Source organism: Mustela lutreola, chromosome 10 (genome assembly GCF_030435805.1).
Source record: "Mustela lutreola isolate mMusLut2 chromosome 10, mMusLut2.pri, whole genome shotgun sequence".
Taxonomy (NCBI): domain Eukaryota; kingdom Metazoa; phylum Chordata; class Mammalia; order Carnivora; family Mustelidae; genus Mustela; species Mustela lutreola.
The window spans coordinates 27,297,306-27,322,091 of NC_081299.1; the positions used below are offsets into that span (position 1 = coordinate 27,297,306).

Below are 24,786 nucleotides of genomic sequence, written 5' to 3' on the forward strand. Positions count from 1 at the left end.
GCCTTAGGAGTCTAGGCTATAGTAATAGAGTTGCTATAAGTGGTGGCCACAGTTTGTTAACTCTTCTGTAGGTAGCTCCAAGATGGCACTCTCAAATACCATAGCACCAGCCACATGTAGCTATTTAAGTTAATTAAATTAAAATAAATGTTCACTTTCTTAGTTACACTACCCACATTTAATGTGCCAGACGTAGAACATCCCATCATCTCAGAAAGTTCTATTGGACAGCATTGCTTAAGAAAATTAATCCCAGAGAATTTCACCAGTGGCTTAAAAAAACCATTGCTTCACTTTCTAAAGAAGGCCTGGGATCTTCAAACTCCTGTGGTCCATAGATGAACTAACTGCAAGGATCCAGGAACATCTAAAATCATAAGCTAAATTATGTGTTTATGCAATTTTCTGAGAGTTTATTGCTTTCATCAGATTCTCAAAGGGGTCAGTGATAAGAAGATAGGGTGCTCTAAATTATTTTGGTTGCATTTAATTTCTGATAAGTCAATATCAGCTGTGTCACTCTCGTACACTTCAGATAAATTGTCACTCTCCTTCTGTTAAAGGGACCTGGAATTTTTTTTCTTCCTACTTTAAAAATCTTTGAAGGACTTCCTTCTTGAGATCCATGAAGTTCTAATCTTCAGTCACTATGTGATGACTGGCATACTTTGAAAATTATAGAGTATGTTGAGAATTATTACAACTCCTCTTTTATTCCTCCTTTCTTCTCCCAGCATAAGTACCTAAATTTATTATAAACAGGGTTGGTTTGTTTGGTTTTTTTTTCTAATTAATGGGGAACTTTGCCCCTTGTTCTTTAGGCTTTGCAAATTTTATGCTTCTGTTTTTTAATGTGTAGAGCTTGATAAGATAGGGAAAAATGTTTGGAGTTAGATCTATCAATATTGTAATCTTTACTAGCAATGTTATTTATAAAATCCTTTATTAATATCATATTGCCTATATCACAGATTTTCTGTTTAGAATTTGAGTTTGTATAGTAGTGAATAGGCTTTAGAAATACTCAACATGTATACTCAACCTCATTTTTTCTTGTTGGGAACAGGTCTGAAGGTTGAAGTGACTCATTGTGGAACAATGAGACGGAAATACCGTGTTTGTAATGTAACAAGAAGGCCTGCCAGTCATCAAACGTAAGAAAAGCTGGTGTTTGTCAGAGCAGAGATTGATGTGAGGCAGCTTGGTCTAGTTAGTGGTTTGGGAGTTTTGCTCACCATAATGAGATGAGAGTTGTTAATGTGTACTTTTTTTTTTTTTTCCCAGCTTTCCTTTACAGTTAGAAAACGGTCAAACTGTGGAGAGAACAGTAGCACAGTATTTCAGAGAAAAGTATACTCTTCAGCTGAAGTACCCACACCTTCCTTGTCTGCAAGTGGGGCAGGAACAGAAACATACCTACCTGCCACTAGAAGTAATGTGTTTAGGCTGTTTTTTAATATTACCTTGTTCATTTTTTCTTTGGGGGTTTTTTATGGCATATAACTTCATGCTCTCACATTTATTTTGGAGATTGAACTGTTTCTAAATTTTACTTTATTTTAAAATTTTAATAATGAAATAATATGGAAAATTTCATCCATAATCCTACCACTCTACAGTAACTACTGTTAACATTTTGGTACATTTCTTTTCAGCCTTTTTATCCAGTGTACATTTTATCTTGTTAATAATCATACTGTAAAACAGTATTGTTTACTATTTTATTTAACATAATATTAAAAAGAAGTTTAGTGATAGATTTTAAAATTTTAATTTTGCATGTAATTGGCAGTGAGAGTTAAAAAAGATAAATACATCCAGTACAAAACTTTTTTCTGTTTGTAGGTCTGTAATATTGTGGCAGGGCAACGATGTATCAAGAAGTTAACAGACAATCAGACTTCCACAATGATCAAGGCAACAGCAAGATCTGCGCCAGATAGACAAGAGGAAATTAGCAGATTGGTTAGTACTCGACTCTAGAAATGGGAATTAAAAATATTTTAGGGTGGTGGCTCCTGGGTTGCTCAGTGTTAAGCATCTGCCTCCGGCTCAGGTCATGATCCTAGGGTCCTGGGGTGGAGCCCAGAGTCAGGCTCCCTGCTCAGCAAGTAGTTGGCTTCTCCTCTCTCTGCTTCTTCCTCCATTTGTTCTCTCTCTCTCTCTCTCTCTCTCTCTCAAATAAATAAATAAATAAATAAATAAAGTAAGTTGGGGTGAGGTACAACTAAAGAGCCATGTCCTTATCAGCTCGTAATCATTTCACAGACTGTCAGATTTAAAAGGGATCATGGAAGTCGAAGTCATCTAGTGGTGTTCTAGGGGTAACCCTTAAAGTGTTCTATGAGAGCCATTAGATCCTTGTAATTTAACCTAGAGCTCTTTAATTAAATCTAGAGCAGCTGCTCTCAGAACCAATGTTTCAATTTAGTGAACTGAACTTCATTACCTCCCACCTAAAAGAGAAAGGGCGAAGGAAAAAAAGCCAGTGTATTATGACTAGCAATGGTGAGTCTTAACCCTCAGTACGATTGTTTAGCCGCCTTCATCAGACTGGTAACTGTATAGGATGAATAAAGAAATATGAGACTGCTCCAGTCATTTTGAATACCCTTTGTATTGTGCAAGTGAAGAGAAAAAAGTCTAGAAATAGGAATATTACTTTGGGTAATAGTGAAGATTGTTATAAAAGGATTATAAAACTGGCCCTTTGGGGCGCCTGGGTGGCTCAGTGGGTTAAGCCGCCGTCTTCGGCTCATGTCATGATCTCAGGGTCCTGGGATCGAGTCCCGCATCGGGCTCTCTGCTCAGCAGGGAGCCTGCTTCCCTCTCTCTCTCTGCCTGCCTCTCCGTCTACTTGTGATTTCTCTCTGTCAAATAAATAAAATCTTAAAAAAAAAAAAAAAAAAAAAACTGGCCCTTTCATTTTATAAGCCAATTACAGGGAAAAAGAGACTTTTTTCCAAAATGGTTTTATAAAGAGTAAAAATTATTATATGATACTTAATTAGGAGAATGTAGGTTGGTTTTCATGATGGATTTTTTTCTGATCTATTATGATGGGATTTTAAGACATTTAAGAGGCTAAACCTCTCACTATCTCTAAAATTTCAGTAATTAGTTCTAACTCAGTTTATTCTAACTTTTCTTCCAAAGAGGTAATATTGTACCATGGCTAAAAGCATAGGCTTTGGAATCTTAACAGCTCTGGGTCCAAAGTCTATCTTCTTCACTTACTTACTGTTACTGTTACATTATTGCAATTACAGCATCCAGAAGACTAGTGCAGTGATTGAGTAGGAACTCTAGAATCAGAACATACACGGTTTCAGATTCTGTGTCACTTGCTTAGCTAGATGGTTTTTAGGCCAGTCATTTAACTTTATTAAATTTTAGACTTATCCTCTGTAGAGATTATAACAGACCTCCTTTTATAGTTACAAAGTTGTTGTGGAGAAATTAATTATAAAACTTAACACCAAGCACATCATACAACAAGTTTTTATTTATAGTAGTTGTTACTCTTTGTAACCTTACTATGAAGATACACTAAAACACACCAGAAATGAATGGCATTTAAAGAAACATTAGTGCCTAACCTTAAACAACCACTTCTGCTTATTGTGGGAAGATTCTTTTTAAATATTTAGATTACATAGGGTTTTTTTTAATGGTTTGTTCCTCAAACACTTGAACACCACCTTTATTTAGTAACCTCATTTGACTTTTACTCTGAAACTGAGTAAATATGTTTTGAAAAACACAGTTACTATAGCATGGTATAAACATGAATTATATTCTGAGGTCCAAGTCTATACTGAATTAAATTTTTTTTTTTTTTAAAGATTTTACTTATTTGTCAGAGAGCGTGAAAGAGACCACAAGCAGAGGGGAGAGGCAGGCAGAGGGAGAAGCAGGCTCCCCGCAGAGCAAGGAGCCTGAGGTGGGACTTGATCCTAGGACACTGGGATCATGACCAGAGCTGAAGGCAGACGCTTGAGCGAGTCAGCTCTCCAGGCATCCCAAAATTCTTTATCAACCAGTATTGCACTGTATGTTAACTAACAAAATTTAAATTTAAAAAAATCTTTTTTATCTTTGTAACTGTGGATGTATCATGTAAAAATTATCATCTGTATCATATTGGCTTTCTTAACTGTCTCAAGTGTATTGCATTGAATAATTTTATAATATGGTACTTTTTATCTGAAAATATTCAAGTAATTTTATATAAGTTGTAAATCAAGTAATTAGGGGAAAAAAGCCTTTAAGATCATCAATATCTGCTATCAAACTCTATGTAAAATAAATTTTAATAACATATGTCTGGATCTTCTAATTAGAAGTCCTTAACATTTTTTAGGTCAGGAATTTCTTGCTCTTTTGATCTCTAGGCCACCCTCTCCAAAGCGCATTAGATTTAATCATGTAGAATTGGCATCTTCATAGATTGCAAATAATTGAAATTTCTTATTTTTCAGCCTAATACATTTAAATTTCTGTAAATTACCAGTAGGTTCACAAATTTCCTGTGGTCCATTCATGATCTGTCATCCCAGATTAAGATTTCTCATCCTATACTTAGGGCATCATTGACTAGATCCAAAACATTGTGGACATAGTGAAGAAAAGAAAACAGAGGCTTCTAATGAACGAAGCGGGGACTTGGTTTCTAATGAACGAAGCGGGGACTTGGGGGAAGTTCTGAAAGTAACTACGATTTTTTCTGTTAGGTAAGAAGTGCAAATTATGAAACAGATCCATTTGTTCAGGAGTTTCAATTCAAAGTTCGGGATGAAATGGCCCATGTAACCGGACGTGTACTTCCAGCACCTATGCTGCAGTATGGAGGACGGGTAAAACCTCTTGATAATTTTTTAAATATAAACATACAGCTTCTATTTACAGAGAGAAGAGCATCCTAGCTAAGTCTGAGTTTCGGAAAGTGGTGTGTTTTTTTGTTGTGGTTTTGTTTTTTGTGGGGGGGGGAGGTTGGTTTTTTTTTTTTTGCTCCAACAGTACTTTTTTGTTTCAAGGTATTTTTGCTTAAGTTTATAGTTTGGGGTTTATATGATTAAAAAATATAACTAATACTGATTTAGAGCAGCATTTTACATGATTATCAGATATTTATCAATTCTGCAATTTGAAATGCTTTATCAGCTCAGTGAAGTAAATTGTATATTAAGTGTTTTCTTCTTTTTTGCCTTATTTCTCTTTCTCCTTTTTCTGTAGAATCGGACAGTAGCCACACCAAGCCATGGAGTGTGGGACATGCGGGGGAAGCAGTTTCACACAGGAGTTGAGATAAAAATGTGGGCTATAGCTTGTTTTGCCACACAGAGGCAGTGCAGAGAAGAAATACTGAAGTAAGGCGTGTCATTAGTTTGGTTTGGGGAACTTTTTGTGTTTCAGTTTTATGTTTCGATTTTAAACAACTCAGCTAATGTTCTAACCAGTGTTGTCTCAATAGGGAATATATTTAATCACTGAAACTTTGAAAATGTTTCTTCTCAATAGTTTGATGGAGAATTCTGAATTTGTTAGTCGGTAAAATCATTGATGCATTCTCCTAGGCATCCTAACAGTCTAGCTTATGTGGTACAGGAGCATCATTGGCTTTTTATGGCAAATAGGTTAGGTTTAATTCCCAGCCTTACCAATTTGTAGCTTTATTACCATGAATAATTGATATAATTTCATTATGCTTCAGTTTTCACCTTTTTAGAGATAACAGTACCTATCTCTTAAGTGAGGGTTAAAGAAGGTCCTTATTTCTCAGTTGAGGTCCTTAAAAGATTGACTCTTCGTTTTCACTTACTTACTTCTGAAAATTTGGCCTCCATCTCTACCACTTTCCCTGTTCCCCAGATTCTTTTCCTCAGCATATAAGTGCTCAATAATCTTCTGTTCAAATTAAAACAAAAATTCATCAATTTTCAATTTACCTAATTGAAATAAATGCTTCCAGCCTTCTATTTTCTCACTGTCTTAGAAATCCTAGTGCTGGGGCACCTGGGTGGCTTAGTGGGTTAGGCCTCTGCCTTCTGCCCGGCTCAGTGTCTCAAGGTCCTAGGATCAGGCTCCCCGTCGGGCTGTCTGCTAGGCAGGGAGCTTGTTTTCCCCCTCTCTCTGCCTGCCTCTGCCTCTTTGTGATCTCTCTCTCTGTCAAATAAATAAATAAAAATCTTTAAAAAAATGAAATCCTAGTGCTCTTCTGAAACTAGTTTCTGGAAGATCTCCAATCGATTATAAATTCTAATGGTCTTTCCTCAGCCATTATTTTTCTCAAAATTTGTGCAACATTAAATACAGTTGACTATTTCTTTACATACTCTCCATTCTTGCCCTTCTGGTTTCTTTTTATCACTTTGGCTTTTCTTCTTCTGGGTCTTCCCTCCTTGGGACCCTCAGGTCTTTGAGACCTTGGCAGTCTCGAAGGCTTCTGCTGTCATTCTTGTTTGAGGAACAATGCTGTCATGAAAGAGTACCACCTCCATTTGTGACTACAGCCCCCCTAAAACTTTCAGGATTTTCTTAACAAAGAATAACAATAAAAACTAGTAGGACATTGAAAATCTTTCACCTGCCTCTTAAGCCCCTTCTCTATTTTCCCATATTCTGGACAAAGAAACTGAAGCACTGTATTCCCTATATCTCCCTGGCACTTTTTTTATTTTTATTTTTATTTTCTCTTTTTGATCATGCTGCTCTTTACTGAAAATGCCTCCTTCCTATCCCTGCTTCTCTAAATAATACCCAATCTTCTGTGATTGTGATGCTAGAAATAATCTGTCTTAACTCGAAACATACTAGTTCATCAGTATTTTCTCTCTTTGCTCTTGTCACTTTCTCTGTGAAATACAGTTGTTCTGTTTATCTGTAAATTTACCTCTCCTCTAAAATCTAATTTTCTTAAGAAAATGATTATTGTCTAATTTAAATCTCCACTAATAAGATCCTAAAAATATACCCCTAATGAATAGTTCTTCAAAGAAATAGAGGCCAGTTTACCAACAAGGCCAGTTCAGAGTTTGCCTTACCTTCTTCGTATGAGAAATAATAAGATTTTTTTTATTTTATTCTGTTTACTTTTTTTATTAGCTCCAAATTTCTAAATGTATATCTTAAGGTTCACTTAATACACATTTTTTTTAAATTAAAGATTTCGTTTGTTTATTTGTCAGAGAGAGTGAGCACAGGCAGACAGAGTGGCAGGCAGAGGCAGAGGGAGAAGCAGGCTCCCCACTGAGCAAGGAGCCCTATGCAGGACCTGAGCCGAAGGCAGCTGCTTAACCAACTGAGCCACCCAGGCGTCCCTAATACACACTTTTTCCCCAAAGTTTTCATTCCCTGCTTTCAAGTAAACTGTCATAAAGACAGTTTACTACAATGCTGTGATCATCTTATTCGACCTCCAGAGTCGAATAAGTTTCTCAGTTGTTCCTCAAGCACAGAGTTATTCTTTTCGTTTTACATTTGTTATTTATGGTTTGCTAGAACTCTCATAATCTTTTGGCTTATGGTTCTTGTTCAGGCTGACTGAAAATACCCAACTTCATACCTTTTGAATTAAACATTAATAAGGAAAAGGAAAAGAAAGGAATTCCTACAAGCTTCATCTCTGAGGGAATGAGTGTTTTTGCTCAAATATAACTCAGATCCTTGACTTAAGACCTTACTCTTGTTTTAAAAACAAGTGAAGTGATTGTTAAATCATGACATCATTACTTATCTTAGGCTAAATGCAGAATTTTGTTTAAATATGGAATTATTAGTCTTTTGTTGTTTTTAGTGTGGCTAAAAGTACATTGAAGTACTACCTGCTTCATTTGTTTTTAAATGTGGTTTCACTTTTTATTTTTTTTAATTCTTAATTTTTTCTGGGAATACAATCTTTGCTGCTATCCTAGTTTCAGATACATAGTATTGTGGAAACAAATTTTGGATTAGATCATACTTCTGACTCTACCATTTATCTAACCTTTTGACATTGGTGAGATATTTAATGTCCTTGAAACTATGTCCTGATCTACTAAATGGGAATAATAATTCACCTACCACCTTCTTATGAATGTCATCATGATCAAATTAGAAAATGTACAACAGTAGATTAAATTTATGAAACTCTTACCATGTCTTGGGTGGTGTTGCTGAGTTCATGTATTATGTCATTTATTATTGACACCAGCCCTATAATAGAAGTAATCATCTTACAGATGAGAGGAGCTGAAATATTTGTCTTACTATTTCACAGCTATCAGGTAACAGAACCAGAATTGAAACCTGTCATCCTAACTCTAGAACTGAAGTCTTAACCAGCATACTCTATCACTAGTGCCCTTTGTAAACTACGCAATGCCACATTATTATATAGCAGTGTTCCTAGTTTGCACAATCGATTACTGACCAGCCACTCCTTTAATATCAGTAAGCCTTGGTGACCTCTTCATATGCGGAGCACACAAATCGTTGCTTCATTCTCTATTCACTTCTCAAACTTTCCATTCCACTTTGTAGGTGTGGATGACTAGACAAAGGATTTAGTTTTAGTGATTTCTTCTCCTAGGGGTTTCACGGACCAGCTGCGTAAGATTTCTAAAGATGCAGGGATGCCCATCCAGGGCCAGCCTTGCTTCTGCAAATATGCGCAGGGGGCAGACAGCGTGGAGCCCATGTTCCGGCATCTCAAGAACACCTACTCTGGGCTACAGCTCATTATCGTCATCCTGCCAGGGAAGACGCCCGTGTATGGTAAGGATATCTTAAGATTGCATTTTTCCTCGAGTACTTGGTGTTCCTTTTAAAATTTTGCTAAAACATATCCTAAAATTTTGAAACATTAAAACATATTTTAATAGCTGCTATATTTAAAACCTTGTAGGGTTACTTTAAAAAGACAAATCAGTAAAGGAGGCATCACAAAACAATGGTTAAAGAATTATTTCTTTAAAATGGCACTAAGAGGGGCACCTGGGTGGCTTAGTCAGTTAAGCCGCTGCCTTTGGCTCAGGTCATGATCTCAGGGTCCTGGGACTGAGCCCCACATCGGGCCCTCTGCTTGGCGGGAAGCCTGCTTCTGCCTTTGCTTCTCCCTCTCCCTTTGCTCCTCCCCTTGCTCATGCTGTCTCTCACTATCTCTCTCTCTCTCAGATAAATAAATCAAAAAATTTTTTTAAAGAATGGCATTAAGATAACTTGCATATCAATATAATGTAGTGGTTAAGAGCACAGACTCCAGAGGCACCTGGGTGGCTTAGTCAATTAAGCATCCAGCTCTTGATATGATCTCAGAGTCATGGGATTGAGCCGTATGTTGGACTCTGCTCTCAGCAGGTAGTCTGCTTGAGATTCTCTCTTTCCCTCTTCCTCTCCCTCTGCCCCTCATCCGCTCTCACTCTTTCACTCTCTCTCTCGGATAAGTAAATCCTTAAGGGTTCCAGGGGAAGCACAGGCTCTGGAGTCAGACAGTTCTGCTTAAGACCCAGGCTCTGCCAGATAACTACCTGTAGGAATCTAGCTGAATTACTTAACCATAATAGGCTTTAGTTTTCTCATCTTTGAAATTGGTATTCTAAAAATAACTAACCTATACAAGATAGGTATAAAGATGAAATAAATTTACATCTGTAAGCAGAGTGTAGAATAATAACTGTTACATAGTAAGTACTCAGTAAATGATAGCTATTATTTTTGTTAACAAATTAAAATTTAGTGAGATTAATAAGTTAAACATAAATCATTGAATTGTAGAAAAATACAAAGGAAGTATAATTTTCAAACTACTAACAGTGTAATTGTCTAAGTTTAGAAATGAAAGAATAGTTCACCCAAAAAAATTGTTAGTTTTACTGCATAAAAATTGAGTTTTCTGTAGGTCACAGATACATAACTAAATTTAAAGGAAACCAAATAAAATAAATAAATAAGTAAATGGAAACCAGTAGAATCTAAAATATATTTGCCACAAATGCAGACAACAAAAGGCTCATTTATTATTAAAATATCTGTATTGTTCCGTTGTTGTGATCGAAGAAAATAATCCTATGTCCTTTTAGATTAATGAGCAAAGAGTATAAACCAAAATTTCTCAAGGAAAACAAAACCAGTAAATATATAGAAAGTGTTGGTTTGGGGCACCTGGGTGGCTCAGTGGGTTAAAGCCTCTGCCTTCGGCTTAGGTCATGATCCCAGGTCCTGGAATCGAGCCCCACATCGGGCTCTCTGCTCAGCCGGAAGCCTGCTTCCTCCCTCTCTCTGTCTGCCTCTCTGCCTACAAATAAACAAATAAAATCTTTAAAAAAAAAAAAAAAAAAGTGTTGGTTTTCACTAATAGGTAATGAAAACTACAAGTAAATAAAAGTGAAATTTTATGTTACGAAATTAGCATATGTGTTTAAATATTACAATATTTAGCGCTTGTGACGATGCAGTGAATCTAGAATTTTAATATATCACTGATGGCCTTGTTCTTTTTTTTATATATATATATTTTATTCATTTGACAGCACAAGCAGGGGGAGCAGCAGGCAGAGGGAGAGGGAAAAGCAGGCTCCCCACTGAGTAAGGAGCCCGATGCGGGGCTCGATCCCAGGACCCTGGGATCATGACCTGAGTCGAGGCAGACAATTGGCTGAGCCACCCAGGCACCCCAATATAAATTTTTTTTAAAGGTTTTATTTATTTGAGAGAGTGTGTATGTGCACAAGCCAGGTGGGAGGAAGGAGAAGGAGAGGAAATTTCAAGCAGACTCCATGCTGATTATGGAGCCCAACATGGGGTCTCAATCTTATGTGAGATCATGACCCAAGCCAAAATTAGGAGTCAGGTACTTAACTGACGCAGCCACCCAAGCGCCCCAGCAGAATAAATTGATAATATCCTTTCTATCAAAAGTATAAAAATGTGGTTTTAACCTGTGATTCAGTATTTTTAATTACAGAAATGTGTTCACTGGAAAGAATTCATAATAGTGAAAAATCTGTATGTACAAATTTTCATAATTATATCTGTGATATTAAAAAATTATTAAGATCTGGTTTTAACGAAACAGGACAAAACCAGAGAGACTCTTAATCTCAGGAAACAAACTGAGGGTTACTGGAGTAGAGTGGGGTGGAAGGGATGGCATGTCTGGGTGATGGACATTGGGAGGGTATGTGCTATGGTGAGTGCTGTGAATTGTGTAAGACTGATGAATCGCATACCTGTACCCCTGATACAAATAAAACATTATATGTTAATTTAAAAAAAGAAGAACTGGTTTTAAACAATGAGTAAGTTACAGTATATTGATGAAATAGTGTACAGTGATTATAAATGATAGTTATGAAATTCCAAAGATATTTTTTAAGCTGTGATAAAATATAGAAGGTTTTAAAGTCAAAGAATTTGTAAATCAGTAAGGAAAGGGCAAACAACTCACTGAAAAAATAGACAAAGGACATAAAACAGAAAAACAAATGGTCAGTTATCTTATAAAAAGATGTTCAGGGCCACATAGGTGGTTCAGTCAGTTAAGTGTCTTCCTTCAGGTCAGGTCATAATCCCAGGGTTCTGGGATGGAGCCCTGCCCGAGGCTCTGTGCTTAGCAGGGAGCCTGCGTTTCCCTCTCCTTCTGCCTGCTACTCCCCCTGCTTGTGCTCTCTCTCTGTGTCAAATAAATAAAATCTTTAAAAAATAAAAATAAAAAATAAGTTTTAGATTTACAGAAAAATTAAGCTGATCACATAGAGAGTTCCTACATGTTTACCCCTTGCCCTACACACAGCTTACTGTATTTTTAACATCTTGTTTGGTATGTTTAATGAACCAGTACTGATAAATTAATATTAATATGTTATCCACAGTAGGTATTAAGGTTCACTCTTTGTGTTGTACATGTCTGTGGGTTTTGATAAATATATAACATTGTATATACAGTATTGGGTCCCCCAATAATGGGTCCATGGTCAAAGGAGCGAGACTGATACAAAGCGAAGGTCAAGCAAAGCTTTATTTTGTGCCAAGCATCAAGATTCAGACCAACTGTCAAACAGACCGGTGGGGGCCGCCCCTTACAGAGAGGGCGACCCCTCCCTGCTTTCCAGACAACTTTTATAGAGCAAAGGCCATGTGGTTGGGCCTGGCCACACACAGGTGGCCAGTGAGATTGCAATACACAGAGAAAGCTGCACAGTCATGCTAGGTCACATATGGGTGGCCAGTTGAACTACAATTCACCCCATTGTAGACATTTGCACTAGCCTATCACCTTGGTGAAAAGTGGTGCCCAAAAGGTGGGGATCACACTCCTTAGTAGTTAGGAGACAGTATGTGCCCCCCACTGATTGGATACCTCCACCTGGCCTGATCCACCCTTGTATCTAGACTTTGTTACCTGGGATTGGCTTCCTGAACTTGCTTTTAAGTAAGTTCCCCTGGGGGAGGGGGGAGTCAATTTAAGTTTTACAACAAAATGGCAGTTCAGCTGGGCTGGGGCCACTCTGACTGAATAGGCCCTTACAACAGTATCATAAAGAATAGTTGTACTGCTCTAAAAATCCCTTGTATTCCACCTTTTCATCCCTCCTTCCCTCTCCTCAAAACCCTGGTAACCACTGGCCTTTTTATGTCTTTACAGTTTTTCCTTTTCTAAAACGTTGTGTAGTTGGGACTCATGCAGTATCTACCCTTTCCTAATTGCCTTCTTTCACTTAGCAATATGCCTTTAAGGTTCCTCCATGTCTTTTCGTGGCTTGTTACGTAATTTCTTTTTACTGCTGAATAATATTTCATTGTATGGATGTGCCACAGTTTGTTATCCATTCATCTATTTTTACCTTGCTTCCAGTTTTTGCTGTAAACATTCATGTGTAGGATTTTGGGTAGGCATAAGTTTCCAACTGCCTTTATTAGTAAATCAGTAGGAGCACAAATGCTTTATCAAATCGCAATACTGCCAAATTGTCTTCCAAAATGGCTGTAGCGGCACGCCTGGCTGGCTCAGTTGGAAGACCATGGGACTCTTGATCTCTGGGTTGTGAGTTCAAGCCCCACATGGTGTGGAGAGATTGATTACTTAAATAATTAAACTTTTTAAAAAACAGCTGTACCATTTTGCATTCCCACAGCAGTGTTCGAGTGTTCCTGTTGTACTGCATCCTCAGCAGTGTTTGATACTATCAGTTTTTTGGATTTCAGCCATTCTGATAAGTGTATGGTGTATCTCATTGTTGCTTTAATTTGCAATTCCTTAATGACACAAAATGTTGAACATCTTTTCATAAGCTTATTTGCCATCTGTATTTCTTTTTTTTTTTTTTAATTTTTTTTTTAAGATTTTATTTATTTGAGAGAGAGAAATCACAAGTAAGCAGAGAGGCAGGCAGAGAAAGGAGGAAGCAGGCTCCCCGCGGAGCAGAGAGCCCAACATGGGGCTCGATCCCAGGACCCTGGGACATGCCCTGAGCCGAAGGCAGAGGCTTTTTAACCCACTGAGCCACCCAGGCGCCCCAGCCATCTATATTTCTTTAGTGAAGCGCCTTTTCCAGTCTTTTGCCCACTTTTATGTTGTGGAAGTGTTCTTAACTTTTCAGTTTTAAGAGTTCTTTGTATATTTTGGTTTTAAGTTTTCATGTATATATTTTGCATATATGTTCTCTCAGTCTGTGACCTGTCTTCATTCTCTTAACAGTTTCTGATATTAATAAAGACCAAACATCTTTAATATTAATAAAGTCCAACACATTTTTTCTATCGCAGTTGGTGTTTTGGGGGTTATAATTAGAAACTCAGTGGCACCCCAAGGTCACCTGAGTTTTCTTCTGTATTACTTTCTAATGGTTTTATAGTTTTGTTTTTACCTCTAAGTTTATAACCCATTTTGAGTTCATTTTTGTGAAAGATAAAAGGTCTGTGTCTAGATTCATTGTTTTGCATGTGGATGCTTTCTCAGTACCATACCAAAGGCTGTCTTTCTCCATTAAATTGCCCTTGCTACTTTGTCAAACATTAATTAACTGCATTTGTGTGAGTCTGTTTCTTTTCTGGTATCTTTATTTGTTTTGATTGGTCTGTATGTCTCTCAATTTGCTAATACTACACTGTCTTGATTAATGTGGCTTTTTAGTAAGTCTTGACGTCAGGTAGTATCAGTTCTCTGACTTTGTTCTTCACTATTGTGTTAGCTATTCTAGGTCTTTTGCCTCTCTATGTAAACTTTGGAATTAGTTTGCAATATCTGCAAAATAACTTGCTGAGATTTTTAGTGGGATTACATTGAATCTATCAGTCAGGCTGGAAAGAATTGACATCCTAAAAATGTTAAGTATTCCTGTGCTTGAAGATGAACTTCCTCTCTTTTTAGAGCTTCTTTTATTTCTTTATCAAAGTTTTCTAGTTTTGTATAGATCCTGTACACATTTTGTTAAGTATATCTTTTTTTTTCCTTTTGGTACTAATATAAATGGTGCTGGGTTTTCGTTTTAAATTCCTGTTGTTTATTTTTGGTATTTAGGAGAGCGGTTGACTTTTGTGTATTTTTGCCATGTATCATGCAGCCCTACTAGTTCCATGTATCATGCACTTTGTAGTTCCAGGCTTTTTAAAAATTCTTTTGGATTTTTCTGCCTAGACAGTCATGTACTCTGTCAACAAACAATTTTGTTTCTTCATTCCCAGTCTGTATACTTTTATATCCTTTTCCTTTTGTTAGCTAGGAGTTAATAGTATGGTGTTGAATAGGAGTAGTGAGAGGAGACATCCTTGCATTCTTTCTTATTTTAAGGGGAAAGAATCTAGTTTCTCAGGGGTATGAATAATGTTAACTACCGGGGGGGGGGGGGGGGGTTCCTGTGTACCTCAGTAGGTTGAGCCTCTGCCTTCGGCTCAGGTCATGATTTTGGGGTTCTGGGATCGAGCCCCGCGTTGGGCTCTCTGCTCAGCTGGGAGCCTGCTTCCCCCCTCTCTCTCTGCCTGCCTCTCTGCCTTCTTGTGATCTCTGTCTGTCAAATAAATAAAATAAAATCTTTTTAAAAAAAATAATAATAATGTTAACTACAGGTTTTCTGTATTTATTTTTTTAACCAAGTTGGGGAAGATCCCCTCTAATCGTAGTTTGCTGAGAGTTTTTGTTTTTGTTTTTGTTTTTTAAGATTTTATTTATTTATTTATTTGACAGACAGAGATCACAAGTAGGCAAAGAAGCAGGCAGAGAGAGGGAGAGGAGAGCAGGGAAGCAGGTTCTCCGCTGAGCAGAGAGCTAGATGCCAGCTGGATCCTAGGCCCTTGAGATCATGACCAGAGCTGAAGGCAGAGGATCAACTCACTGAGCCACCCAGATGCCCCTTGCTGAGAGTTTTTATCATGAGCAGCATGAAGAAGTTTGTTAAATGCCTTCTCTGGGGTGCCTGGGTGGTTCAGTGGGTTGGGCCGCTGCCTTCGGCTCGGGTCATGATCTCAGGGTCCTGGGATCGAGTCCCGCATCGGGCTCTCTGCTCAGCGGGGAGCCTGCTTCCCTCTCTCTCTCTCTGCCTGCCTCTCCATCTACTTGTGATTTCTCTCTGTCAAATAAATAAATAAAATCTTTAAAAAAAAAAAAAATGCCTTCTCTGTATCTACTGATATGATCATGGTTTTTCTTTCTTAGTTGCTTAATGTGATCAGTTGCATTAATTGATTTTCACATGCTAAATCACACTTGGTCATGGTGTATAATTACTATACATCGTTGGATTCAGTTTGCTAATATGTTGAAGATTTTTACATATACGTTCATGAACTATATCAACCTGTAATTTTCCTTTCTTGTGATGTCTATACCTTGTTCTGATATTAGGGTAACGTTGGCCTCAAAATAAGTTAGAAAATATTCCTTCTGCTTCTGTTTTCTAGAAGATAACTGTAGAGAATTTGGTATCACTTCCTATTTAAATGCTTGGGAGAATTCATCAGTGAAACCATCTGGGCCTGGTACTGTCTTTTTGGAAGGTTCTTAATTGTGATTAAATAATTATTGATGGAATAATTCAATAAAAAGTGGGGCTTAGACTCATGACGCTGAGATCAGGAGTCAGCCACCTAACCAACCAAGCCACTCAGGCGCCCCTGATATAATTTCTTTAAAAGAAACAGGCCCATTCAGATTTTCTATTTCTTCTTTGTGAGTTCTGGTAGTATCATTCAAGGAATTGTTCCATTTCATTTAAGTTATCAAATTTGTGGGCCTATCATTCATAATATTCTTTAATTGTCCTTTCAATGACCATGGGACCAATAGTGATAACCTTTTTTTCTTTTTCTTTTTCTTTTTTTTAAGATTTTATTTATTTGACAGAGATCACAAGTAGGCAGAGAGGCAGGCAGAGAGAGAGAGGAGGAAGCAGGCTCCCCATGGAGCAGAGAGCCCGATGCAGGGCTCGATCCCAGGACCCTGGGATCATGACCTGAGCCAAAGGCAGAGACTTAACCTACTGAGCCACCCAGGCGCCCCTTTTTCTTTTCTAATATTAGTAATTCTTGTTTTCTCTTTTTTTCTTTGTCTGCCTATTTTTCAGTTTCATTGACTTCTGCTCTGATTATTAGTATTTCTTTCCTTTTGCTTGTTCCAGGTCTTTTTCTTCCCCTATTTTCATAAGGTAAAAACATAGATTATTGATTTTGGATCTTTTTCTAATATATTGAATTCCATACCATAAGTTTCCTTCTAAGCACTGTTTTCACTGCATCCCACCACAAAAAAAATTGTCTTCTTAGTTAAGTAAGCTCTACACCCAACATGGGGCTCAAGCTCACAACCCTGACATCAGGAGTCATGTGCTCTACCAAGTCAACCAGGCACCCTACATCCCACAAACCTTTGTTAGATTGTGTTCCATTTCCATTTAATTCAAAATATTTTTAAATTTCCAAGACTTCTTTGATCCATGTGTTACACAGAATTATGTTAATATACAAATATATTGAGGGCACCTGCGTGGTTCAGTCGGTTAAGTGTCTGCCTTCGGCTCAAGTCATGATCTCAGGGTCCTGGGATCGAGCCACACATCAGGTTCCCTGCTCAGCAGAGAGTTTGCTTCTCTCTCTCCCTCTCCCTCTGTGCTCTCTCTTTCTCAAATAAATAAATAAAATCTTTAAAAATACACACACACACACACACACACACTATATTGGGAATTTCCAACAAATACATTTGTATTTCCTAGCTGCCCATTACTGATTTCTATTTTAATTCCACTATGGTCTGAGACCATACTTTGTATGATTTCTGTTCTTTTAAATTTGTTAAGGTATGTTATTGGATCAGAATATGGTCTGTCTTGCTGAATATTCCATGTAAGTTTGAGAAGAATGTTTGTTCTTGCTGCCATGGAATGAAGTATTTTATAAATGTCTTTTAGATTCAGGTAATTAATGGTGCTACTCAAGTTAACTGTTTATACTTTTTTTACAGCAGCTGCACCATTTCGCATTCTTACCATTAACGTACAAGGGCTCCAGTGTTTCCACATCCTGGCAACACTTGTTGTTTTCTTTTCTGTTTTTTTCTTTTTTTATAATAACCATCTTAATGGGTGTGAAGTGGTATCTCATTGTGGTTTTGATTTGCATTTCTTTTTAATTAGTGATGTGGAGCATCTTTTCATGTGCCTATTAGTCATTTGTTTCTCTTCTTCAGAGATATTGTATATTTAGAGTCTCACACAGTACTAACATATATTAGATGCACATTAAATATTTGTTGAATGAAATAATGAACCTTTTCGGAGGGCAATTTGTCAGTATCTATAAAAATGTTAAATATAGGGTGTCTCAGTGACTGAGTTGGTTAAGCGACTGCCTTCAGCTCAGTTCATGATCCTAGAGTCCCGCATTGGGCTCCCAGCTCCACAGGGAGTCTGCTTCTCCCTCTGACCTCCTTGCTTATGTTATCTCTCGCTGTCTCTCTCTCAAATAAATGAATAAAATATTTTTTTAATGTTAAATATATATGTCTCTGATCCCTCAATTCTACTTGTAGAAATTTATCCTGAAGCTGTAAGTTATAGAACCAAACAAAAATAAATGTATAAGGATATTATTTGTAGCATTGTTTGAAACAGTGAAAACCTGGGGGCACCTGGGTGGCTCATTTGTTAAGTGTATGCCTTTGGCTCAGATCATGATCCTGGGTCCTGGAATCAGACTCTGCAAAAGGCTTCCTGCTCAATGAGAAGCCTGCTTCTCCCTCTCCTGCTCCCCCGGCTTGTGTTCCCTCTCTCGCTCACTCTCTTTCTGTCAAATAAATAAATAAAATCTTTAAAAAAAAAAATGAAAACCTGGAACAGGCTAAAAATATATCAGTGTATGACTGGTTAGATAAAATGGCATTTAAAAACAGACTAACCAAAAAAAAAAAAAAAACAGACTAACAGGGTGCCTGGGTAGCTCAATGGGTTAAGCCTCTGCCTTCGGCTCAGGTCATGGTCTCAGGGTCCTGGGATTGAGCCCCTGCATGGTGCTCCCTGCTCAGTGGGGAGCCTGCTTCCCCCTCTCTCTCTGCCTGCCTCTCTGCCTACTTGTGATCTCTCTCTGTCAAATAAATAAAATCTTTTAAAAAATAAAAACAGACTTACTGCTATTGTTACAAATAAGAGCAACTTATATATTAAGATTCAGAATATACTATATGATTGAGTGAAAATGACAGTTTGCAAAATAGAATGCAAGTTTGGTTTTTAAATGTTTTCCATATGTTTTATAAGAAAAGTATGTACACTGAACTCTTTATGGTAGTTACAATGGCTAAGGGGGGAGAAGTTACAGGAACCTTTTATTCTGTACACTGTAAAGGCTCTATTTTCAAATTGAAAGTTGGAAAATAGGATTGAAAATTCTAAGTATACTCTGAGTATAATTGTATTAAAATAATATAAATGAGAAAATTATTGGAAGAAAGTGCAATAAAATGCTAATGGGATTATGTATATTTTTCTTTCTGGTTTTTTAGTTATTATGGTTATACTGTTTTTATGATGACAGAAATATACTTTCTTCTCTAAAGAATAAAGCAACTGGGAAAACTGTCACTAAATGTGTAAGCTAATCTTCAAGGCATTATACTTTGAATTTTAACAGCATTGTTATGGTGTTTTTATAATTTCTGGTGTCCTGTAATAAAGTAGTGTATTTCAAGGGGGAAGTATAGTACCTTAATTTTCAATAGTTTGACCTTTTTTCTAATTAGAGGTATTTGCATTTGTTCCATAGCGGAAGTGAAACGCGTAGGAGATACACTTTTGGGTATGGCCACACAGTGTGTCCAAGTCAAGAATGTAATAAAAACATCCCCTCAAACTCTCTCAAACCTGTGCCTAAAGATAAATGTTAAACTCGGAGGGATCAATAATATTCTTGTACCTCATCAAAGGTAAGATAAGCTAATCACTTAACTAAATTTTAATTATTTTCTTAATTTTTTTGTATATTGTTATATCTAAGATCAGTGTAAGAAAGGGACAATATTGTTGATTCTTGCTATGGAAGATAAGTAAACATTTTAGAAAAGGATTTCAGGCAAGATTAAGAGATTCCCTTGGGAAAATCCCCTCCCATCCTCATTTTTATTTAGTATATGCAGAGATCCTCCTGCCTAGTTAGAAAGTATTGAGCGTTTTATTTATTTTTCTGGGGAGCTCAGCTTAACGAAGTTTCTCATTATTTGATAGTCATCTTCAACCTGGAACTGTGAGGTTACGCACTCACCCTGCAAGTTAGGAAAGAAGGGAGGGTCTTGAAGGGGGCATATGAATTAATTATCAATCCCTGCTACAGTCAGTGGGACAATAGATTTTACTGTTAGATCGCAGTCATGTCTAAGAGCTCTTAGGAAGTGTGACATAATGACTAGAAACAAGTGTTGGGGAAGACGTTATTTGGAGAATTGGACATCTGGTTTTCTTTCAGTAGTTAAAGCAACTAGGGCTTTAAAAAGTTAAATATCTGCACCAGTGCTTATCTGCACCACAGGTAAGCATTAGAATAAGGATAGACCCACATATATTTGACACAAAGCCCTTTTTTCCCCGTTTTTCCTCTGCTTCCTGTTCCTGTTAAATAGATGAGAATCATAAATGAGATGGCTACAGAATTTTATCAACAAGTCCACAAGCTGAGAGACAGTCATTTGAATCGTAAAGGATATAGTTTTTTATTTTTTTTTATTTTAAAGATTTTATTTACTTATTTGACAGAGACACAGTGAGAGAGGGAACACAAGCAGGGAGAGTGGGGAGGGAAAAGCGGGCTTCCCATAGAGCAGGGAACCCATTGTGGGGCTTGATACCAGGACCCTGGACCATGATCTGAGCTGAAGGCAGACACCCAACAACTGATCAAGCCAGGCATCCCAAAGGCGACATAGTTTTTTAAATAAGATGAACAACTAGCTACTTTAAATAATACATTCTCAAATTTATACTTTTGCACAGGGGAGGGGGAGTAGTACTTTTTCAGTGTAAAGTTTAATGATGCTTTTTCTCATTAAGAGATAACATAGTTTAAATGTGATAACATAGTTTAAATGTAAGTAGATTACAGAGTGATACAAGCTGGTGGGTTAATATAAGGAAGTTTATCATTTTTTGCCTGTTATGAAGAATGCTAGCCCTTTGCAACCTGCAACATCACTGGTTAAGGCAGAAAGTTGCTCTGTGTAAGACATTGGATAGACCCATTGTGATAGCTTTTACTTCAGTGAGTTAGGAATTCATGAATCAAGAAACTAAAGCAGTAGTTCCAGCCTTTGAGGCTGTTCTGTGCTGTGTCAGCGGCTTGCAATTGTGTTTCAATAGTATATACAGATAAATGCATAATGAAAATAGAATTATCTAACTCGTTTTAAAAATGTGTTTAAGACCTTCTGTGTTCCAGCAACCAGTGATCTTTTTGGGAGCAGATGTCACTCATCCACCAGCTGGTGATGGGAAGAAGCCTTCGATTGCTGCTGTAAGTGTCATTAGGCAGGTTTATCTTGTCTAAAGTTTAGATGATCAACAGTTTGGTTTCAGCTTTTTTTTTTTTTTTAAATTTTAATGACACTCTCTTTGAAACCAAGTTTTATAAATATATATCTCTAGACTCACCTTTCGGGGCACCTGGGTGGCTCAGTCGTTAAGCATCTGCCTTCGGCTCAGGTCATGATCCCAGGGTCCTGGGATTGAGCCCCGCATCGGGCTCCCTGCTCAGAGAGAAGCCTGCTTCTTCTCATACTCCCCCTGCTTGTGTTCCCTCTCACTGTGTCTCTCTCTGTCAAATAATAAATAAAATCTTTTAAAAATTTAAAAATAGAATCAACTTTGAAATATTCTTTGGATTTTTCATTCCTGATTTAGGGCTACAGGTTACATATATGTTTATTAAATGAAGCTTATTAATTGTATTACTCAAGTCTTTTGTTTCCTACTTCATCTATCTGGCCTATGATTGTATATTTTCAGTTAGTTTTTGTTCCAAGAGTTTATGTATTTCAGGAGTGTCTCTGTTACAGAAAGATGAATTGCGTAAAACCTTGGTATATTGCTTTTTTTTTTCAGTGTACAGTATCTTCTACCTTTGTCCAATCTAATACTTTTTCACCTGAATTTTTTGTTTTAATACTGCCACTCTGGGCACCTGGGTGGCTCAGTCAGTTAAGCATTTGCCTTCAGTTCAGGTCATGGTCTTGGGGTCCTGCTATAGAGTCCTATGTCTGGCTCCCTGCTCGGCGGAGGGAAGTCTCCTTCTCCTTCTTCCTCTACCCCTGCTTGGGTTCATGCTCTCTCTCTCTCTCTCAAATTAAAAAAAATAATACTGGGGCGCCTGGGTGGCTCAGTGGTTAAGCCGCTGCCTTTGGCTCCGGTCATGATCTCAGGGTCCTGGGATCGAGCCCCGCATCGGGCTCTCTGCTCAGCAGGGAGCCTGCTTCCTCCTCTCTCTCTGCCTGCCTCTCTGCCTGCTTGTGATCTCTCTCTGTCAAATAAATAAATAAAATCTTAAAGATTTTCCCCGACATGTCAAATAAATAAATAAAAACTTTGAAAAAAAATTTCTAAAAAAAAAAATAAATAAATAATACTGCCACTCCTCCTTTTAATATTTGCCCACCTCTGTGTTTGGTATAGTTTCTGTGTCAGTTCTTTTTTTTTTTTTTTTTTTTTTTTTTTTTTTTTTTTTTTAAACATTTCTTTTTTTTTTTTTTTTAAGATTTTTATTTTATTTTATTTGACAGAGAGAAATCACAAGTAGACGGAGAGGCAGGCAGAGAGAGAGAGAGGGAAGCAGGCTCCCTGCTGAGCAGAGAGCCCGATGCGGGACTCGATCCCAGGACCCTGAGATCATGACCTGAGCCGAAGGCAGCAGCTTAACCCACTGAGCCACCCAGGCGCCCCTCTGTGTCAGTTCTTTAAAGTGTATTTTTTTTAAGATCCTATTCATTTTTTTTTATTTTACTTTAAAGATTTTATTTTTATTTATTTATTTATTTGACAGAAAAAGAGCAAAAGAGGGACCACAGATAGGGGAAATGGGAGAGGGAGAAGCAGGCTTTCCACGGAGCCAGGAGCCCTATGCAGGGCTCGATCCCAGGACCCTGGGATCATGACCCAAGCCAAAGGCAGATAGGGAAAAGGTGCCCCCTACATATTTTTTCTATTACCCATTATAATCTTTATGTAAATTTTAACAATCTGGTATATTTTATTTATCCATGAAAATGATAGTAATGTTAAAATTTTTACCTAAGATTCCAAAGCTATTTTCACTAGTGGAGGAAATTTGCTTTTAATCTGTTAATACATTAATTATATTGCTTGGGCACCTGAGCAGCTCAGTTGGTTAAGTATCCGACTCTTGGTTTCTGCGCAGGTCAGAATCTCATGCATCCTGAGATAGAGCCCTCTGTAGAGTCCTGTACTTAGTGGGGAGGGGAGTCTGCTTGTAGATTCTCTCCCCCTGTTCCTCCCCCAACTCATGCACATGCTCTCTTGAGCTCTCTCTCTTTCTCTCTAAAATAAATAAATTTTGGGGGTGCCTGGATGGTTCAGTTAAGCATCTGCCTTCAGCTCAGGTCATGATCCCAGAGTCTTAGGATCGAGCCCTATGTCAAGCTCCCTGCTTAGCAAGGAATCTGCTTCTTCCTTTCCCTCTCCCCCTGCTTGTGCTCCCTCTCTTTGTCAAATAAATAAAATCTTTTAAAAAATAAAATAAGGGTGCCTGGGTGGCTCAGTGGGTTAAGCTGCTGCCTTCAGCTCAGGTCATGATCTCAGGGTCCTGGGATCAAGTCCCACATCGGGATCTCTGCTCAGCAGGGAGCCTGCTTCCCTTCCTCTCTCTCTGCCTGCCTCTCTGCCTACTTGTGATCTCTCTCTGTCAAATAAATAAATAAAAATCTTTAAAAAAAAATAAAATAAAATTTTTTTAAATAAAAATTAAAAAATAAAATAAGTCTTTTAAAAAATAAATTATGTTGCTTTTTCTTCTTACATTTATGCATGAGTTGTCATTTCAGATGTCCTACAGGTAGTATAGAGCCACTTCTGATATTCATAAAAATGTTCTTATGGAAAATGGAATTATTTTTTCATAGAAGAAATTCAAAAGACTTACTTTGGATTTGCTATTTTGAGGCCTATTTTCCAAGAAAGTTTAATTAAGCGTAGTTGGATTGTTGGACTTCTGGGTAGTCTGTCCTTTTCTACTGAATTCATTTCTAACAAATATCCACTTTCTTTTATTGTTAGTAGAATTTATTCGTTGATTCTTTTTGCTATATGGCTTTATTCCCAAGAACTTGAAGACCAGTGTGAAAAAATAAATTTAAATGATAATTGCCACATAGTATAATAGATATTTAATAGCAATATAAATTAAAATTTAGATTGCAAAAACCTGGTGTGTTTTGAGAATGTTGAGAAATGTAGGGAATTAGAGTGTAATATAACAGATTGTGAGGCCTAATAAGCTTTTGTGTGACTGTGCCTTCAGAAGGGATATATATAGATTTATTCTTTTAGTAGTGAAATACCATTCAGAAGAAACAAATAGCTAGGTTCCTTTTTTTTTTCTTCTTTAGAAGATAAAGTAAAAGCAGATACAATCCCATGTACATAGACAAATTCTAGTTCATTTTTTTAAAAAAGATTTTGTTTATTTATTTGACAGAAAAGAGAGACAGCGAGAGGGGGAACACAAGCTAGGAGAGTGGGAGAGGGAGAAGCAGGCTTACTGCTGAGCAGGGAGCCTGATGTGGGGCTCGATCCCAGGACCCTGGGATCATGACCTGAGCCGAAAGCAGATGCTTAATGACGGAGCCACCCAGGTGCCCCTCTAGTTCAATTTTTGAAAAACTTGATTATTTTCTAGTCTGACTTAACACAGAAGAGAAACAAGAATTTTCCATATTTTAGTTTCAAGTAATAAGTCATTAAGTTATGGACAGGAAGTTAAGGACTCTTTTGAAGTACTATTTTTATTTATTTTTAATTGAGGTATAACTGACATATAATAGTTTGAGGTGTGCCACATAATGATTCAGTATATGTACATATTTTTTAAAGAGCACCATAATAAATCTGATTAACATCTGTCACTATGATTATAAAATATTTTTTCTTATGATGAGAACTTTTAAGATTTACTCTGAGCAACTTTCAAATAGTACGGTATTATTAATGGTAGTCATCATACTGCATGCTAATACAGTTACATCTCAATGACATAATTTATTTTTTAACTGGAAGTTTGTACCTTTTGACCCCTTTCCCCATTTCATCCATCACCCACTCCCTGCCT

The 24,786-nt window shown here is 37.3% G+C and overlaps 1 protein-coding gene across 4 annotated transcripts in view; it reads left to right on the top strand.

Annotated features, from left to right (window-relative positions):
- The window catches only part of LOC131809805 (protein argonaute-3), a 132,612-nt gene that overhangs the window by 87,017 nt on the left and 20,809 nt on the right, over positions 1-24,786 (top strand). For all 4 annotated transcript variants that reach the window (XR_009345307.1, XM_059137232.1, XM_059137231.1 and 1 more), the window contains exons 7-14: positions 1,067-1,154; positions 1,285-1,432; positions 1,846-1,965; positions 4,734-4,856; positions 5,236-5,369; positions 8,570-8,754; positions 19,228-19,387; positions 20,874-20,964. Coding sequence is in view for 3 of the 4 variants with exons in the window: in XM_059137232.1 (XP_058993215.1) it covers positions 1,067-1,154; positions 1,285-1,432; positions 1,846-1,965; positions 4,734-4,856; positions 5,236-5,369; positions 8,570-8,754; positions 19,228-19,387; positions 20,874-20,964 (1,049 nt within the window). In the remaining variant the exon portion in view is untranslated. The remainder of the gene's footprint in view (positions 1-1,066; positions 1,155-1,284; positions 1,433-1,845; positions 1,966-4,733; positions 4,857-5,235; positions 5,370-8,569; positions 8,755-19,227; positions 19,388-20,873; positions 20,965-24,786) is intronic.